Below are 17635 nucleotides of genomic sequence, written 5' to 3' on the forward strand. Positions count from 1 at the left end.
TGGAAGTCTAGAAAAAGGAATTATTTACATATAATTTATCCCTCTTGCCTTTCAAAACACTGCATTTTTGGAACACACAAAATATGACCCCCATATCCATAGATTCGATATCCAGTTTTACTTATGCTTCTGTGGACCTCTCCAGGTTCTTCAGTGTGATTCCACAATGCTTTTGGCCCAAGTAAAGGCATAATATAGGTTTTTTTGTTATCCACTGTTTCAGCTATCTATGGGGATACTGAAATGTATTCCTTCATGGATACAAAAGTCAATACTGTATATGTAAAAATATTTGAAGTCATAGTCAGTGGCAAGAGATAAATGGAATAGATTGAATATGTGTTAAGAAATCTCAATTTATTTTCATTGCAATATATGCAAGCAGAAAATATATTTTGTCAGTTGTATCTATCAGAAAGATGCATCTGTCGGAGAAGCAGGACTGGCTCACATTAGCCACAGGTTAATTCATCAGAAGATGTGAATCTGTACATTTTTTAAAAAGTAAACTGCTTCTCTGATGGTATTAGGTTAGTGCAGGCCTGCACATCTTGGTAACAGCAAGGGGCTGAAATTGAAATAGATGAAAACACTTCAGGCCACAGATAGGTTTTTAACTCTTCACTTTACAAGTTAAAGGTATAATGAATGAATAAACTATTATATACATAAATTCAGCTTAATTCAGTTTCTGCGAACTATAGCTCAAAATGTAATTCCCACTCAGTTTATTCCTAAATTGTAGGCAAAAGCACACTGCTGCAGTGACATCCAGATGTTGCATGACCACACATATCCTGGTTATCATCTGTGAAATGCTGGGGCATACAAGAGCCTGTTTACACAATAAATGCCATGAGCTCCCATTGTGATTCTTTCTACTTAAGTAAACTTCCATCTTTCCAATGGCTAGTAAATGGGATGAAGTGATAAGAGTACTGACTGGTAAATAATACTGTAATAAATAAATAAATAATAATAATAATAATAATAATAATAATAATAATAATAATAATAATAAATTATTTGTAGATTGCCCTCTCTCCCCAGAGGGACTCAGGGCAGTTTCCAGCATATATGGCAAGCATTCAATGCCAGCAAGAAGAAACATACAAACAAATTATATCAAAGCAGATCATATTAAGCAATATATAAGCAACCTAACTTTAAAACTTAATACAGTAGTCTCAGTTATCCAACATAAACAGGCCGGCAGAATGTTGGATAAGTGAATATGTTGGATAATAAGGAGGGATTAAGGAAAAGCCTATTAAACATCAAGTTAGATTATGATTTTACAAATGAAGCACCAAAATATCACGTTAGACAACAAATTTGACAGAAAAAGTAGTTCAATACGCAGTAATGCTATGTAGTAATGACTGTATTTACAAGTTTAGCACCCAAATATCACGATGTATTGAAAACATTGACTACAAAAATGCGTTGGATAATCCAGAACGTTGGATAAGTGAATGTTGGATAAGTGAGACTCTACTGTAGCAGATAAAAATAGCAAAGATAAAACTTAAATAATCCATCACAGGCAATCCCGATAATGAACCAGTCCCAGATTCAGAAAGATCTAGATGTGGCTCATACAATCCTGAATTGAAGGAGGTCATATAATTCTGGTTACAATAACAGCTGATGTTCCAGGAGAAAGTTGTGTTTAGTGCATGAATTATCTGAAAGGTGCATGTATTAAAATGGCCTTTGAGAATGATGGCCGGACCATTGCAGTGTTCTGTAGTGTGTGTTTACTTAACCATGCACATTTGTACACATTACTGTATCTTTTACAAATTGACCTTCATACTCTTCCGTTAAAGCTTATGTTGAATTTTCATGTACATGGAACTGCTTTGCCTACGGAGATAAACATTGGCTTGCCTGTTTTTTATGTAGTGTTCATTTTATTGGGGCTTTTTCTCTTGATGCAGGCAAGTGGTCAGACTTTAAAAGTTAAAAAAAATCAGAACAAAGGGAAGAAAAGCAACGAATGCAAAAAAGGCAAGAAACTGCCTTTAACAGTTGAAGTGGATGAAGAGGACTCTGCATCTACAAGCAGCTCTGTCAAAAGAGGGAAAGTAGACTCAAAAAAGAGGAAAACAGATGAAAATATTTCTGCTAGTCCATTGAAACAGGAAAGTGTTTCCCCTGTGAAAAAAGCTAAACGAGATGAATCTAAAGACGCAGCTATAAGCAGGTATTAACTTTCAGGGCATATTTGTTTTAAATTTTGAGGACAAACTGAAGTTTCTGAATGTTAAAGGATGTCAGTTGATCCATTTATTTAAACCAGTGGTTTCGAACCTTTGGACCTCCTGGTGTTTTGGATTTTAACTCCAGGCACCCCTGTAGACTTTACTTGGGAATTATTTGGACTTTACTTGCGAAGACGTTTTTGAGAGCGGTGCTCCATTATTATTATTTTATTCATTCTGTATATAGCAACATGACTAACCATATGCTTACTTCATCTGGAAGATACTTTTATTGATCATGTATCCCTGAAGCCTATATACATTGGAACCAATATCAGACTTAGATAACTTTTGTGTTAGAGCTGTTGTTCCTTTTCATTTTGTCTGGTATTACCAAATTGAGCTTTGTGCGGGGAACTTTAATAATACTATATGCTATTTGGACAAGATGAGGACAAAAATGAGATAAGAGGATGGAAGGATAAGAAAACTGATTTTATGTTAAAGGCAGAAACCAACTGATAATTTTCTATATAGCAAGGAACATTCAGGTAACACCAACACCAGTACCAGGTTGTTTCTATGGATGATGTGGAAGAGCAATCCACTCATCATGAGTTATTCCCTACATGTGAGGAGTTGGATTGCGCCTTCTGTCCTCCAAGAATGAAACTTCACAATAAACACCAATGCACGCAAGATAGGAGAAGTGAGAGTATGTCTGATACTTGATATCCTTTCCTTCAGTTTTATGAAGTTCTCTCCTTGAATCACATATGTTTTGATTTTGAAGTGCTGCCTTCGCAGTCTAAAATTTACTCATGCTATGTGTGACAGAAAGGAATAGCTTTGTTCAAAGAATTACAGATATAATGGTATGTAAAGCACAAAGCAGTTCAGAAACTCATGTCTTGTTTTGCTTTTCCCTTTCCCAGCATGCTCTTGTCTGAATTGGAAACTCACGAAGATGCATGGCCTTTTCTACTTCCTGTAAACTTGAAACATGTTCCTGGTTATAGGAAAGTTATTAAGAAACCCATGGATTTTTCCACCATTCGAGACAAACTGAATAGTGGACAGTAAGTAAAGCTTAGTTTTTTTTTTATAGTGTCAGAAGCGACTTGAGAACATATTGCAAGCCGCTTCTGATGTGAGAGAATTGGCCGTCTACAGAGACTTTGCCCAGGGGATGCCCGGATGTGTTACCATCCTGCTGGGAGGTTTCTTTCATGTCCCAGTAAAACTTAGATGAATCATAGGGGTGGTGGGGGTGGAGTAAATCACATTTTAAAATAACTATTTCTGTAAGATCAAATTATAAGTATCCTTAGTTTCTGGGATATCACCGCCAGGTAAATAAACAACTGTGGGGTGAATTTGTTGACTGAAGAATAGATGTTGATGCACTTTTGATGGACAATATAGATCACAGTTAACTTTGCTTTGAGGGGTGGAGTGTGGTTTGTGTTAAAGACGTGTATCAAGTTATTACTGCAAACACACCTGTCAATTTAAGCTTGTTTCTTATAACTCTGCAGACACAGAAGGATTGGCTCACATCAGATCTGAAACATTTGGTGTGAGGCAACCTGTCATATATGTATATGCCAGACATTCTGTAAAACACTTCTAATGTGCAGAACAAACAACATGGGATGGATTGGCATCCCAGGCAGCTTATTTTCAAAAGGGGAATCTTGTGATACTAGGAATCTAGAAACTCCTAGTGGTGACCTGGATCAAGTATTGCCAATCCTCTCCTTGCCTGAGATTTGGAATCATTTTAGTGTAAAATAGATTTGAATCAGGTATTCCCAGTTCTTCTTGCTTTCATGGAATGTAGGAATGTATTTAAAGGGGCAGGCCTCATCTATGAGGGCATAGCCAGTATTTAATGAATTTTCTGACAGCTCACTCTCACCAAAAAGTACTTTTTAATGGGTAATGTAGACTCCCTGGAACTTAAGTGGGAATGGGCTCAAGTGCTTGTGCCTGTATTTGCATTGTATCAAGGAAGAAGAGGAGCACCACCAGGGAAGTAAACATTTCTGAATTATTGCTCATTGTCAGAATTTTCTGATTTCATTTATCTTTATATTTGCATTCGCAATAGGGCTTCATTGAGGAGGAACAGCAGTGGGTATTTCATATGCTGGTGAACATAAGAAGAACCCTGCTGCATCAGGCCAAAGGTCTAACTCAGGGGTCCTCAAACTTTTTAAGCAGAGGGCCGGTCCACAATCCCTCAGACAGTTGAGGGGCCGAATTATCATTTGAAAAAAAAAAAAAGAACGAATTCCTATGCACACTGCACATGTCTTATTTGTAGTGCAACCCCCCCCCCCCAACAACAATATAATATTTAAAAATAAGAACAATTTTAACCAACATAAACCTATCAGGATTTCAATGAAAAGTGTGGGCCTGCTTTTGGCCATTGAGATAGTCAAGTTAATTAGGATTGTTGTTTTTGTGTACCTTCAAGTTATTTCAGACTTTGTGTGAGCCTAAGTCTAAAACCGAGGGCAGGGGCCAGGTAAATGACCTTGGAGGGCTGCATCTGGCCCCCGGGCCTTAGTTTGGGGACCCCTGCTCTACACTATTGAATATGGAAGGATTGTGAATTCGATATAGTTATAGATGTGTAACTCTAAATCAAGCATCCATAGCTGTGATCATGGATTCCAGCAAATATCCTTTTTGCTGTCGCACCCTGAAGATATTTGCATTGGTCCCACTAGATTGCATTTGCCATCCCTGGAGGAGGATGGCGGTGCCTATTTAATAAAGCATTTGCATTATTAAATGTTCTTCTCATTTAACCTTGCTAGTTGTATTAGTTGTGCTAAAACCATCAGACTTAAAATTTCTGACTATGAGCCAAGGTATTATGTTGTTACAGTAACATTTTGGTGAGATTAGACTTTAAAGCTTGCTAGCAAAAAATAAACCTTTGGTGCGAGGTATTTACTATCGGCATAGTACAATTCTAAACAAATCCTTCCTCCCTGCTTTCTCATTCCTACGGATGAAAGAATTATTGCTTTCAATATGTGCTTCTAAAAACAGGACTTTCCCACCCTTTCAGATATCCTAATCTTGAAGCCTTTGCTGTGGACGTCAGGCTTGTATTTGACAACTGTGAAACCTTTAATGAAGACGATTCTGATATCGGCCGGGCTGGCCACAACATGAGGAAACATTTTGAAAAAAAATGGACAGAAATTTTTAAAGTGAGCTGAAGTGATCCCAGTCGACGACATATTTTCTTTTCTTAAATGAGGACAAATGAGACCAGCAATGTGAACTGTATTTCCATTAAAGTACAAGGCACATGCATACCTAATGACTGTTTTATTTTTCCTTAAAGTATCACAAGGGAGTGGTACTGATTCCCGAGGCTTCACTCCTACAGCAACCATGGCCCTTGGTTCTTGGTTTGTGTGTTTTATCAAACTATTTTAGGTAGAACAGGGAAGCACACCCAAAGAATTTAAATGTAAGGGGTGTAATAGTGCAATAGCAATTTAAAATATATCAAAACGCACTGAATATTCAACCACCAGAGCTCTACTTGGGGAAAAATGTTCTCTTTTCCCTGTCAATAAATATCTATTTTTCATTTTTTTACTTTGTAGTTTATTTTTTAGTAAATGTATTTAATTTTATGAATTATTTATGATTAAATAGCATCCAGACTCTTCGTTTTCTGTGAAAAGGAAGAATTAGAAAAAAAATTGCTTTAAATCTTGAAAATACAACAAGGAATGTTTTAAAATATAAAACAAAGCCAAGTAAAACTGTTTACACTGATGTGCTGTAAAAAGCACGAAAAAATTAAACTTTACTGTAGAGTTACAAGTACATTTATATATATGTTGCTGCATCACTTGTGTAGTTAAATTGTATTTCAAGGCAGTGAAGAAAAATGAGGCATATGTATATACTGTTCATTATTGTTTATATTAAGTCTTGTTTTAAATATGTATGATGTGTACATATTGTTTGCAGACATTATTGTTTATGCCTTAGAAGGACTGTAGCATTTTTAGTTTTAAGGTAATTATAACTATATGGCTTGTACAGTAACTATCCTCTACCAACACTGTGGAGTCTCCTTAATCTTTGTAGTGCCTGCCTTTAAAACAGGGTGTAGGGGATATTAGTTTTCCATTTTTCTATTTTGTTATATAATTTCAAGCCACCAGGGCCTCAAATTCAAGTATAATCATTTGTATCCATGTGGAATAAAATTGTGACAATTTCCTATGCGCACAGTATTTTTTCATACAAACATTTCCCTCCATTTGCCTTGCCACAGAAAAAACAAAAAGACATTTGTAACCACTGTGTTTTATCTACTGTGTGTTGTGGTGGCCTGTTGGAGGCAGATAGATCAGACTTTTTCTTTTGTACCTATGTAAGAGTACTTGAAGTTTCATTTAAAACAAAACGTTGTGGAAAAGGTAGCATTCTTCCTTTTTTTCTTTTTTAGGAGTGTTATTTTTCACTAGTATGTGTGGCACGGATACAATAAAAGGCTGTTTTGCAAACCAGTTTTTTTCACTTGGTTATTTTAATTTCCTGTAAGATACGTTCAGAATATATTTTTTTACAAAAATATTGCTTATTAACAGGAAGATCCTACCTTCAGTATTAATCAGAAAACATACTGCGGAGACAAGGAAAAGCTTCCGGCAGACACTCCCGACAGATGTTAGTCATGATGGAGGGCAAACTGGGATTCTCTGCAACCACACAAGGAATTGCCATTTAAGAATATTTGTTAATATCCATCTTGAATAGAACATATCCAGGGATGGTGACCAAGATGGTCACACTTCTAGAAACTAAGCCTTATGAGAACTGACTTTGGAAATTGGGTGTGTTTAGCTTGGAGAAGATTGAAATATGACATAATAGCTAACTTTAATTATTTCAGGTGTTGTTATATAAAATATGAAGGAAGCTTGGCTCTTTTAGCTGGTATTAGAACACAAAATTACAAGAAGAGAGTCTCCATCTAAACTTAGGAAGAACTTAGTACGGTAAGAACTGTTGAGCAGTGAAATGGACTGCCACAGGAAATGGTGGACTCTCCTTCTTGGAAGGTCTTTAAGCAGAGGTTGGATGAGCATCTTTCTGGGAAGGAGTAGTTGAGCTTTCCTACATAGCACAGGTTGGTTTAAATCGCCCTTGTGACTCCTTCTAATGGTAGGACAGTATGACTCTAAATCATGTTTTGGAGTGAAGTGGCGCCAAGCTGAGATCAAAGATTTGGTGTCTGCATTGTCTCCGGGGAGTGAATGGCCAATCCATGTCTTCCAAAAACATCCAAACACAAACAGTTCTGTAGACAGAACTGCCACCTTTAACAGAGTAATGATTAGCTTTTAAAAAGTGAATTTCCATCCATTTGCCTTAAAATATGCTTTTTTAGTATCTTGTTTTATATTTGTTCCAGATAGAAATCAGTGGAAGACACTGTACATAGCAGTATAAACACTACAAATAATATAAACCAACTGGGATGACAAGCTTATTGCAACACATCTGGAATTACTAGGTTGTGGAAGACAAATATATGTATATTATAAATAAACTTTACAAAGCGTTGATGTAGGATCTTCTCACACACAAGACTGGAAACTAGCTCTGTATGCAAACTATATTCAAACCATACTTTATGGCTGCTGATTATGTAAGATGTATACTCCGTCCCCATACCTTTTAGAAATATTGCCCTTTGACCCATCACACAGCAGACTGGTTTGCTCCTCCCAATCAATCCTTTTTCCTTGACATCACTCCCCTTACCCCTCCCCCCTTTAATTTATTTTCAAATATATGGAGTTTTGAAGCCTTAAAAGGGCATTCTTGCAAGATTTTGAAGGATCTGCAGCTTTATAGCTTGGAAATCAAATAGGAAAGAGTGAATAGTATCCTAATGGACAGTTATGTTTTGAAAAATGTGTGTGTTCTGGGAAATCTGGGCTGAGATGTTCAAAGGTCCCCAGTTCATTTCTGCTAGAAACAGGTTAAACAAAGCAAAATGATCAATTACATTTATTGTGGAGGAAAGTCCTGCCTTGTTCTTTTCATGATTCTGCTTTACTTTAGCCCAGTGGTTCTCAACCTGTGGATCCACAGGTGTTTTGGCCTACAACTCCCAGAAATCCCAGCCAGTTTACCAGCGTTGGGATTTCTGGGAGTTGAAGGCCAAAACATCTGGAGACCCACAGGTTGAAAACCACTGCTTTAGGACAAAGCTTAGGAGAGCAGGGCTGTAAAGTGAGGAAAATAACAAAGTTTGGGGTTTTTTTTTCAAATACTGTATATACTCGAGTATAAGTCTAGTTTTTCAGCCCTTTTTTTAAGACTGAAAAAGCCTCCCTTGGCTAATACTCGGGTGAGAGTCCTGGTTGGCTTATATTTGGGTCAGCTTATACTCGAGAGTATATGGTACATTTATTATTTTTCTCTATTATTATTGGTATTATTACATTTATTATTTTTCTCTATTATTGTTGCTACTATTACATTTATTTTACTCTATTTTTATTATTGTTATTAATACATGTATTATTTCACTCTGATATTATTATTGCATTTATTATTTGACTCTATTATTACATGTATTATTTTCCTGTATTTATTATTATTATTATTATTATTATTATTATTACATGTATTATTTTATTCTACTATTATTAAAAGGATACATAAGCACATTTACATTGAAGATGATGAGAATAATGATTTGATCAGTGTTGGACAGTCTTATCTTAAATTTGAGCTTTATGTAAATATTCAAAAACACTTAACCTACTGATGCCTCAATTAATGTAATTTTATTGTTATCTATTTTTATTTCTGAAATTTACCACCCTCAGCTTTTACTGAAGTCAATGTTTTCCCAGTTTTTTAATGGTAAAATTAGGTGCCTCAGCTTATATTTGGGTTGGCTTATACTCGAGTATATACGGTAAGTAGATATGTTTGCAAAAAGATACCCACACTAACAGGATGGATCAGGATTTTTTTTTTAAAAAAGGATTATGTTCAGTATGTTGGATCAGCCAAATTTTGCAGATTCTAACTTAAATGGGGAGTAAAAAAATATAAAGGAAACAACTCCAAGCAGATCAGGACATCAGAATCTACAGTCCTTCCACTGGATACACCATAAGTGGAATGAAAGGAGAAAGGTTTCGGAGGGATATTGTGGTCAGCACAACACTCCGCCAAACATGCCCATATGGACACATCAGAGGCACAGCTGATGGTGTGCAGATGAGAAAAAAGACAGACGATCCATGACATATAAAACACAATACAGCACTATACATGTGCAATTACAGAAAAAACAATGTATCTAGACAACAACTTTACCATCTACTTCTGCCTTCCAAAAACTACACTTTGCAGACTATTCCCATACGGATTCAGATACAATACACACAAATCGGAATATGCGTCATGAGACAGGAAATGACAGATACTGTAGGAAACAGTTGCAAAACCCATGATAAACAAGCATGTGACAAGGTGGCATGTGAGTCAAGAAATGTAGTGCGGAAAATGTATAATCATATTTGATGTAATGAGGTAGAGGCAAACATGGAGTGTGCATTTTAAAAGAGAATAACACCTTCCACACACAATTGATTGCAATAAAAGAAAACCTGCTAACTGAACCTAATGTGAAAGTTCACTGACACTGTTAAGATGCATTTTTGTTGTTTTAAACATTTCATTACTAGATTTGTACAGTACAATGATCAAAATATCTTCTTGGAAACAATAAGAGAAACTTATTTCCTGGTAAACGTGCACAAAATTGTATCCTTGTCCCCCAATTATGGAGCACTGGAATAGCATCCTTTCTAAATAGCTAATCCGTGTGACTGGAGAATGGGTAAATTTATTTCAGTAAATTATTCAGAATATTTAATTCTGCTTTATCAAAATTAGAAATCAGTCTCTTATCTCTACTATGCCAAAGCTTACAAGAAGATTTGTTCTACTTGACTTGGCCATATTTATGCCCAAGCTCATTACTAAAAAAAAATGGTGAGTGCTTTGGAACAAAGCTACGCTTCTTGACAGAAGAAAGAAAAAGAAAAGGCTACTTCTAGACTCCCCCACCACACACACACATAAACACACACTTTTGCCAAGTACAGTAGTTTCTCGCTTATCCAACCTTCACATATCCAACATTCTGTATTATCAAACGCAGTCAGCCTTTTAGTAGTCAATGTTTTTGTAGACAAAGTTTTCAATACATTGAGATATTTTGGTGCTAAATACATAAATACAGTAAGTACTACATTATGTTACTGTGTTTTGAATTGCTTTTTCTGTTGATTTTTTGTAAAACATGATGTTTTGGTACTTAATTTGTAAAATCATAATGTGGTTTAATGTTTAATAGGCTTTTCCTTAATCCCTCCTTATTATCCAACACTTTCACTTTTCCAACATTCTGCCAGCCCATTTATGTTGGATAAGTGAGATTCTACTGTACTACTTTTACATTTAATTTGGAAGAGACAGGAAACAGAAAAGTAGAAATAGGTATTAGCAGCCATTAAACATTTTTACTGAGGACATGCCGTCAGGGAAAAGTATAGTTTTAGAGGGAGGCTTAGACTACATCCCAGGAACAATTCACATGCAGAAGCAGACACATATCGCAAACACAGCAATAATAATCAGAATGTGACTGTCCTGAAGCTAAAGAATACGCTGAATGCAAATGTGATCAACTTAATGTAGAAAGTTTATCAAATGAAGAAGTGCCTCCCTCTCCCCTCAAACCAACTGAATTGGACCCCAAAGCACAGTGTTATCAGTATATAAAGTATTTTATGTTGCACATCTTTGTGAAAGTCAAATTAATGGATTCTAGATCATGAAAGCATATGTCATGATACATGTAAAGATTGTCACTAAGACCTTTTATAATTTCAGATGTTTGATGTTTTGGTTGATTTGATCTGATTACTGCCTCAGTGAACTACAATTCCCATAATGCCATATCACTGAGGCAAGGCAGTTAAAGTTGAGTCAAGTTGCATTTGTTCCACAGAGAAGACGTGCCTTAGGACTACTCAATGTAATAATAAGGATGATGGATTGCTCTGAGTTTTCTGGGCTGTATGGTCATTCTCTCCTGACGTTATGCCCACATCTATGGCAAGCATCTGCAGAGGTTGTGGGGTATATTGGAAACTAGGCAAGGGAGATTTATATATCTGTGGAAGGTCCAGGGTGAGACCTGTTGGAGGCAAGTGTGAATGTTGCAATTAATCACCTTGATTAGCATTGAAAAGCCTTGCAGCTTCAAGGCCTGGCTGCTTACTGCCTATGGGAATCCTTTGTTAGGAGATGTTAGCTGGTCCTGATTGTTTCCTGTATGAATTCCCGTTTTCAGAGTGTTGTTTTTTATTTACTCTCCTGATTTTAGAGTTTTTTAAAAATACTGGTAGACAGATTTTATTCATTTTTGAGGTTTCCTCCTTTCTGTTGAAATTGTCCACATGTTTCTTGTGGACTTCGATGGCTTCTCTATGTTGTCTGACATGGTGGTTGTTAGAGTTGTCTGGCATTTTTGTGTTCTCAAACAATATGCTGTGTCCAGGCTGGTTTATCAAGTGCTCTGCTATGGCTGACTTCTTTAGTTGAGTTAGTCTGCAGTGCCTTTCATGTTTCTTGATTCAATATATAAGCCCACTTGCCTAGTTTCTAACAGACCTCGCAACCTCTGAAGATGCCTGCCACAGATGTGGGCGAAACATTTATATGTATATTTTTATCAATGCTTAATATATTGAATTTTAATTGATTGAATTGTTGTAATATTTCTATATTGTGTTTTATTGTAAGACGCCCTGAGTCCCCTATAGGTGAGAAGGGCGGGATATAAGTATTGTAATAAATAAATAAATAAATAATAAACGTCAGGAGAGAATGCTTCTGGAACATGGCACGGAAAACTCACAGCAACCCAGTCATTCCACCCATGAAAACTTTCGATAACACAATAATGCTGATAATGATAATAATAATAATAACAATAATACACCCACTCCTTATTTCTCCGAATCCAGGCGTCTCTAAAGGGCTGCTCCACAGCTGTTTGGGCCTCCTTGTTTCCCCACCCACTTCTGCCTTCGATCACGTGGCAGCCTCGGTGGGTTTGGCTTCCCATTGGCTCTCCCTCTCAGCGGGGAAGCCACTTCACGTGACCTTTTGTTTGGCTTCCGCTCTGATAGGCGCCGCTTCCTCCTCCTCTCGCAGAGACGAAGGAGAGAAGCGACTGCGCAGCCGTGAGAGAGAGGTAAGCCTAGAACTGGGGAAGGGAAGGGGGGGGGGGGCTGCGGTGACGTCATGCGAGTTAGGCTCGGGGCTCGAGGTCGTCTCGCGGAGGCCGTTAGTCGCGCGCTCGCTTCAAAAAGAGAAAGGAGGGTCTCGCGTGCCATAACGAGTGCGCGTGCCGTTTCTTCTCCTCCTTCTCCCCTGGCAGCAGAACTATACATTAACACCGCCATGACTCAATGCTAATAGGGAGTCCTTGGTGTCATATGTCGTTTGACCTTGTAAAGCCACAATTCTATGACTCCATAGCATTGAGAGATCCATGGGGGTTAAATTGGTGTCATTCCACAGTGTACTCACAATCATGCCTTTGGCTGTGGTGTCAGTAGAGACATCCTCTGATATAACTCGCAATACTGGTCACACTTGATTCTGTGAGAACTTAACATACATATATAAATACACACCAGTCATGGAAAGCAATGAGTAATTAGGCTGAGCATCCCTCATTCAGAAACCCAAAACTGGCTGAGGTAGTGACACCTTGGTTTCCTCAGAGTCCAGTGTACACATACAGTAGAGTCTCACTTATCCAAGACTCGCTTATCCAACGTTCTGGATTATCCAATGCATTTTTGTAGTCAATGTTTTCAATATATCGTGATATTTTGGTGCTAAATTCGTAAATACAGTAATTGCAACATAACATTACTGCGTATTGAACTACTTTTTCTGTCAAATTTGTTGTATAACATCATGTTTTGGTGCTTAATTTGTAAAATCATAACCTAATTTGATGTTTAATAGGCTTTTCCTTAATCTCTCCTTATTATCCAAGATATTTGCTTATCCAAGTTTCTGCTGGCCTGTTTAGCTTGGATAAGTGAGACTCTACTTTTCTTTCACCTTCAACATTCTTACAAATATCACACGTAGGATTGCTTTCAGCTTATGTGAATGTGAAACATACATAATTATCGTCCTCTCCAAGATATTTCATATATGCAAATATTCCAAAATGCCAATCACTTCGCTCCTTGTTTAGATATTGGTCTCATATCCATTATATACAGCAGGGGTCCCCAAACTTTTAAAGCAGAGGGCCGGTCCACAATCTTTCAGACTGTGGAGGGGCCGAATTATCATTTGAAAAAAAACCCGAACAAATTCCTATGCACACTGCACATGTCTTATTTGTAGTGCAAAACAACAACAACAATGAAAGAACAATACAATATTTAAAAATGAAAACAACTGTAACCAACATAAACCTATCAGGACTTCAATGGGAAGTGTGGGCCTGCTTCTGGCCAATGAGATAGTCAAATTAATTAGGATTGTTGTTGTTGTTGTTGTTGTTGTGTGCCTTCAAGTCATTTCAGACTTTGGGCGAGCCTAAGTCTAAAATTATTTATTTATTCATCTACTACATTTATTTATTACATTTATATCCCACCCTTCTCACCCCGAAGGGAACTCAGAGCAGCTGTATGTACATACAATATATTATTAGCATAGCACAATATTAGCATTATATATTACTATATTGAACTATACTACTATACTGTAGTATTATATGTAATATATAACATATAATTAATATTATTATATGGTATTATTATTTGTATTATATTGTATAACATTATAATGTTATTATCAGTATTATATGTAAATACAATATATTATATTATTAAAATGATATAAAAATATTATATTATAAAACTGAGGGCGGGGGCCAGGTAAATGACCTTGGAGGGCCACATCCGGCCCCCGGGCCTTAGTTTGGGGACCCCTGATATACAGCATCCAACAGGATGGGACCCACAGTTTTATTTATCCAATTCTGATAAAATATAGTCTCAAGGCGCTTTTTAGACCCAGTCTCCGATGGCAGGCTGGGTCTGAAAATATGAGTTGCCAGGAGACAAGCGAGAGCCACCCACAACTATCATTCAGGGCCAGTTAACACCTCCCAATAAAGGATCCCCCCCCAGGCAGGAAGCAGCCAGACTTTGAAGCTGAAAGCTAATCAAGGTGGCCAATTTGCAACATTCATTTACACTTGCCTCAGGCAGGCAAGAGTTCTTTCTCCCACCGTGGACCTTACACAGATATATAAACCCCACTTGACTAGTTTCCAACAGACCTCACAATTTCTGAGGATGTCTGCCATAGATGTGGGCGAAACGTCAGGAGAGAATGCTTCTGGAACATGGCCATACAGCCCAGAAAACTCAAGGCAACCCAGTGATTCCGGCCATGAAAGCCTTCGACAACGTTTAATTTCCATAAGAAATAGTAAAAATCTGAGCCTATATATAACATGTGTCAGCCTCACATAACGCTGTAATGCAATTTGTTCCTAGGTTAGAAATGTCATTTCCTAATTGGTTCTATCATAAAAACATTGAAGAAAATTATTAAACTGTAAAATCTTGGCTTTTGTGGGACATCCCTGCAGTACATTTTGCTACAGTTTTCAATGAATCATCTCATAGAGTCTCAACCAATTCAACATAGTTTGTGGCAGCCACAAAAATGAAGTCTCTGGAGTATAACAACTGCTTTCGGAGTAAGCACCGCACAATTAAACAGGCAATAACAGTTTCAAACCAGGAATAGAACATTTTTCATATTTTGTTACATACAAATTAGAATTGTTTTTCTGAGTCATTTATTATATTCCTAAATATAAGCTATCCTCTAAAAGTTATGTTATTATTATTTTAATAAAAATAGTAATGCAACATAAATTTTAGTGACATATTGGAACTTTAGTTACATTATCAAGCTACTAAAAGGCCATTAACATTTTTAACATATTGCCAACATATTGTCACTGTCCGACTCTATAGTATTCTTGGATCATGAGTCTTTAATTTGAATAGGGTTTGTTATTCATGGTTTCGCATGTCTCTACAAAGTCTGGTAACATATCCCCTGTGAATATATCATATATCCAAATATTGCAAAAACGATGGTGATTTTTTTTGGGGTGGGTGGGGGGGGGGGGGAGAGAGAGAGAGAATTCAAAACACTTCTGGCTCCAAGCATTTCAGATAAGGGATACTCAAGCTGTGCTTTTGTGCCGCTTTTCTGGGCAGAGCTGTCTTCCCAAAGTGGGAATGAAACCTGCAAAGAAAACAATACAGTACCAACAAGAGTACACATGTTCAAGAGCTAGAAACTGCCATTTTTAGCTATTATTATTATTACATTTATTTATACCTCACTTTATCTCTCCTGAAGGAGACTCAAAGCAGCTTAATATAAAAGCATTAGCATACGATTTAAAATATACAAATATGCAAACATTAAAACAGAATTAAATAGAAACAGGTTGTTTTTTTTTAAATCGCAGTTCTGGGAGAGCCTCTCTGTTGACTAAACAATCTAAAACATATCAAGATTGAAAAGCTTGGAATCTAGCATGGAAAGCACAAGGGGTTGTAAAAACAAATAAGTGACTAACACCTAAACACAGTAGACAGATTGTTGCTTTCCTCAGCTGCGTACAATAGAAATCACTTTCCAGTGTCATTTTTCATAAATTCTGCCCATATACTACTAGTGGAGGTGGTTTCTGTTTTGACAATGTTATTTGAAAGCACATGGCGTTACCTGTATTAGGGGGCAGGAAAACATGCAGTGCAATTCTAAAATATTTTTACTTCAAATAAACATTTTATTGAGTCTACATCTTTTGTGCCTAATTTTCCACAAGGTGCTGAAAGCAACAAAAAAAAAGTGTTCAGTTAACACATGCCAATGGAAATGCCAGGAAAGTGGAAGATTGTTGCATCTCTTTTGTCTCATGTGGTAGCAAACAATTTTCCTAAATATATCCCATATTTACAGCGGGAGGGGGGGATCTAAGTACAGTCAACCTTCCACATTCACTGGGGTTGGGGGCACAAGACCCCATGTGCAAGTGAGAAACCAGAAATAAAAATGAATTGTTGGGGTTTTTTTTAACCAGAGAAAACACTTATCTAGGAATTTCTAGGTCTTCCAGCATGACTCCATGGTCAACTTCTGCTGCAAGGTGAATGTATGGTTGCTTTAGAGTTTAGATTCTCCAGCAGGACTGAAGGAAGTTGACTATAGAGTCACTCTAGAGCAATTTCTCAAATTGTGCTCCTCCAGAAGTTCTGGACTTCAGCTCCAACAGTTCCTAACAGCTGATAAGCTGGCTGGGATTTCAAGGAGCTGAAGTCCAAAATACCTGGATGAGCACAATTTAGGAAACACTTCTCTAGAGGATCTAAAGATTCTTAGAGGTAACAGTTTTAATCAAATCAGTGGATCATCAAATCCGCAAATGTCAAAACCGCAAATGTGGAGAGACAGCTGTAATACTTAAGTTTTGCTTCATCCATGCTTGTGATAGAATGAATATCTCAAAGCTTTTCCTATGCCAAACTGTATTTTGGCACAACACAGTACCACCATTCATTATATCATAGAGAATTCATATGTATTTCTTATGTACCTTGGATTTAAAGTTGCAAGCCATGAATAGAAGGGCTCCCTACGATTTAGGCATCCATACAAATACAAGTAAAGAACACTTGCTTTTCTAGGTGATGGATGAGCTTCTTTTTTGATCTGCAGTATTAAGGTAACCAATACTGTAGTTGGAGCCAAGTATTCTTTATGGCAAACAAGCTTCTTGAAGCTTCCTTCTTTCCTTGGTGTATTATGATATTATTTCTATGAGGCAGTCCTAAAGGAGTCACTTTTCCTTCTGCTATGCAATCTCAGAAGTAAAAACGTATTTGCAAATAAACATTCTGTACTGGTAACAGTGTTGCATTGCAGCTTCAGGGCATACATCTGGGTAACACAAGTTATGGTATGCAATCAGATATTCAGGATGACTGTGCAAGATGAAAATGTAGAGTGAATGCTTAAGTTTCAGCATTTAAAGATTCTTCTTGTAGTCCAGATAGATGATTTCAATGTCAGGCTTTCATACATGGGTTATTGCTATAAATTAACCTGTTCCCATTGAAGTCATTTGCAAACTAGTCATATATTTGTGTTAGGATAAGTGAGCTTTTTAATTGAATAATTAATAAAAAGAGACATGATATAGACATGAT

General features: G+C 36.9%; 1 protein-coding gene and 1 long non-coding RNA gene across 21 annotated transcripts in view; one reads left to right on the forward strand and one right to left on the reverse strand.

The window, feature by feature from the left end:
• Positions 1-6763, forward strand: part of baz2b (bromodomain adjacent to zinc finger domain 2B) — a 286844-nt gene extending 280081 nt beyond the window's left edge. For 18 of the 20 annotated variants that reach the window (XM_062969086.1, XM_062969376.1, XM_062969200.1 and 15 more), the window contains 3 exons: positions 1944-2209; positions 3143-3286; positions 5296-6763. In XM_062969086.1, the coding sequence (XP_062825156.1) occupies positions 1944-2209; positions 3143-3286; positions 5296-5449 (564 nt within the window). In that variant the 3' untranslated portion in view covers positions 5450-6763. Of the gene's footprint in view, positions 1-1943; positions 2210-3142; positions 3287-5295 lie in introns of those variants that run through there. The other 2 variants (XM_062969686.1, XM_062969721.1) reach the window with 1 other exon arrangement.
• LOC103280384 (uncharacterized) lies at positions 339-12440 on the reverse strand. The gene is made up of 3 exons (XR_507325.2): positions 12302-12440; positions 6856-6955; positions 339-568 (listed from the first exon to the last, which is right to left on the reverse strand). It is a non-coding gene; the product is annotated as an uncharacterized LOC103280384 (long non-coding RNA).
• Between the last annotated feature and the right edge of the window lie 5195 nt (positions 12441-17635).

Source organism: Anolis carolinensis, chromosome 1 (genome assembly GCF_035594765.1).
Source record: "Anolis carolinensis isolate JA03-04 chromosome 1, rAnoCar3.1.pri, whole genome shotgun sequence".
NCBI lineage: Eukaryota > Metazoa > Chordata > Lepidosauria > Squamata > Dactyloidae > Anolis > Anolis carolinensis.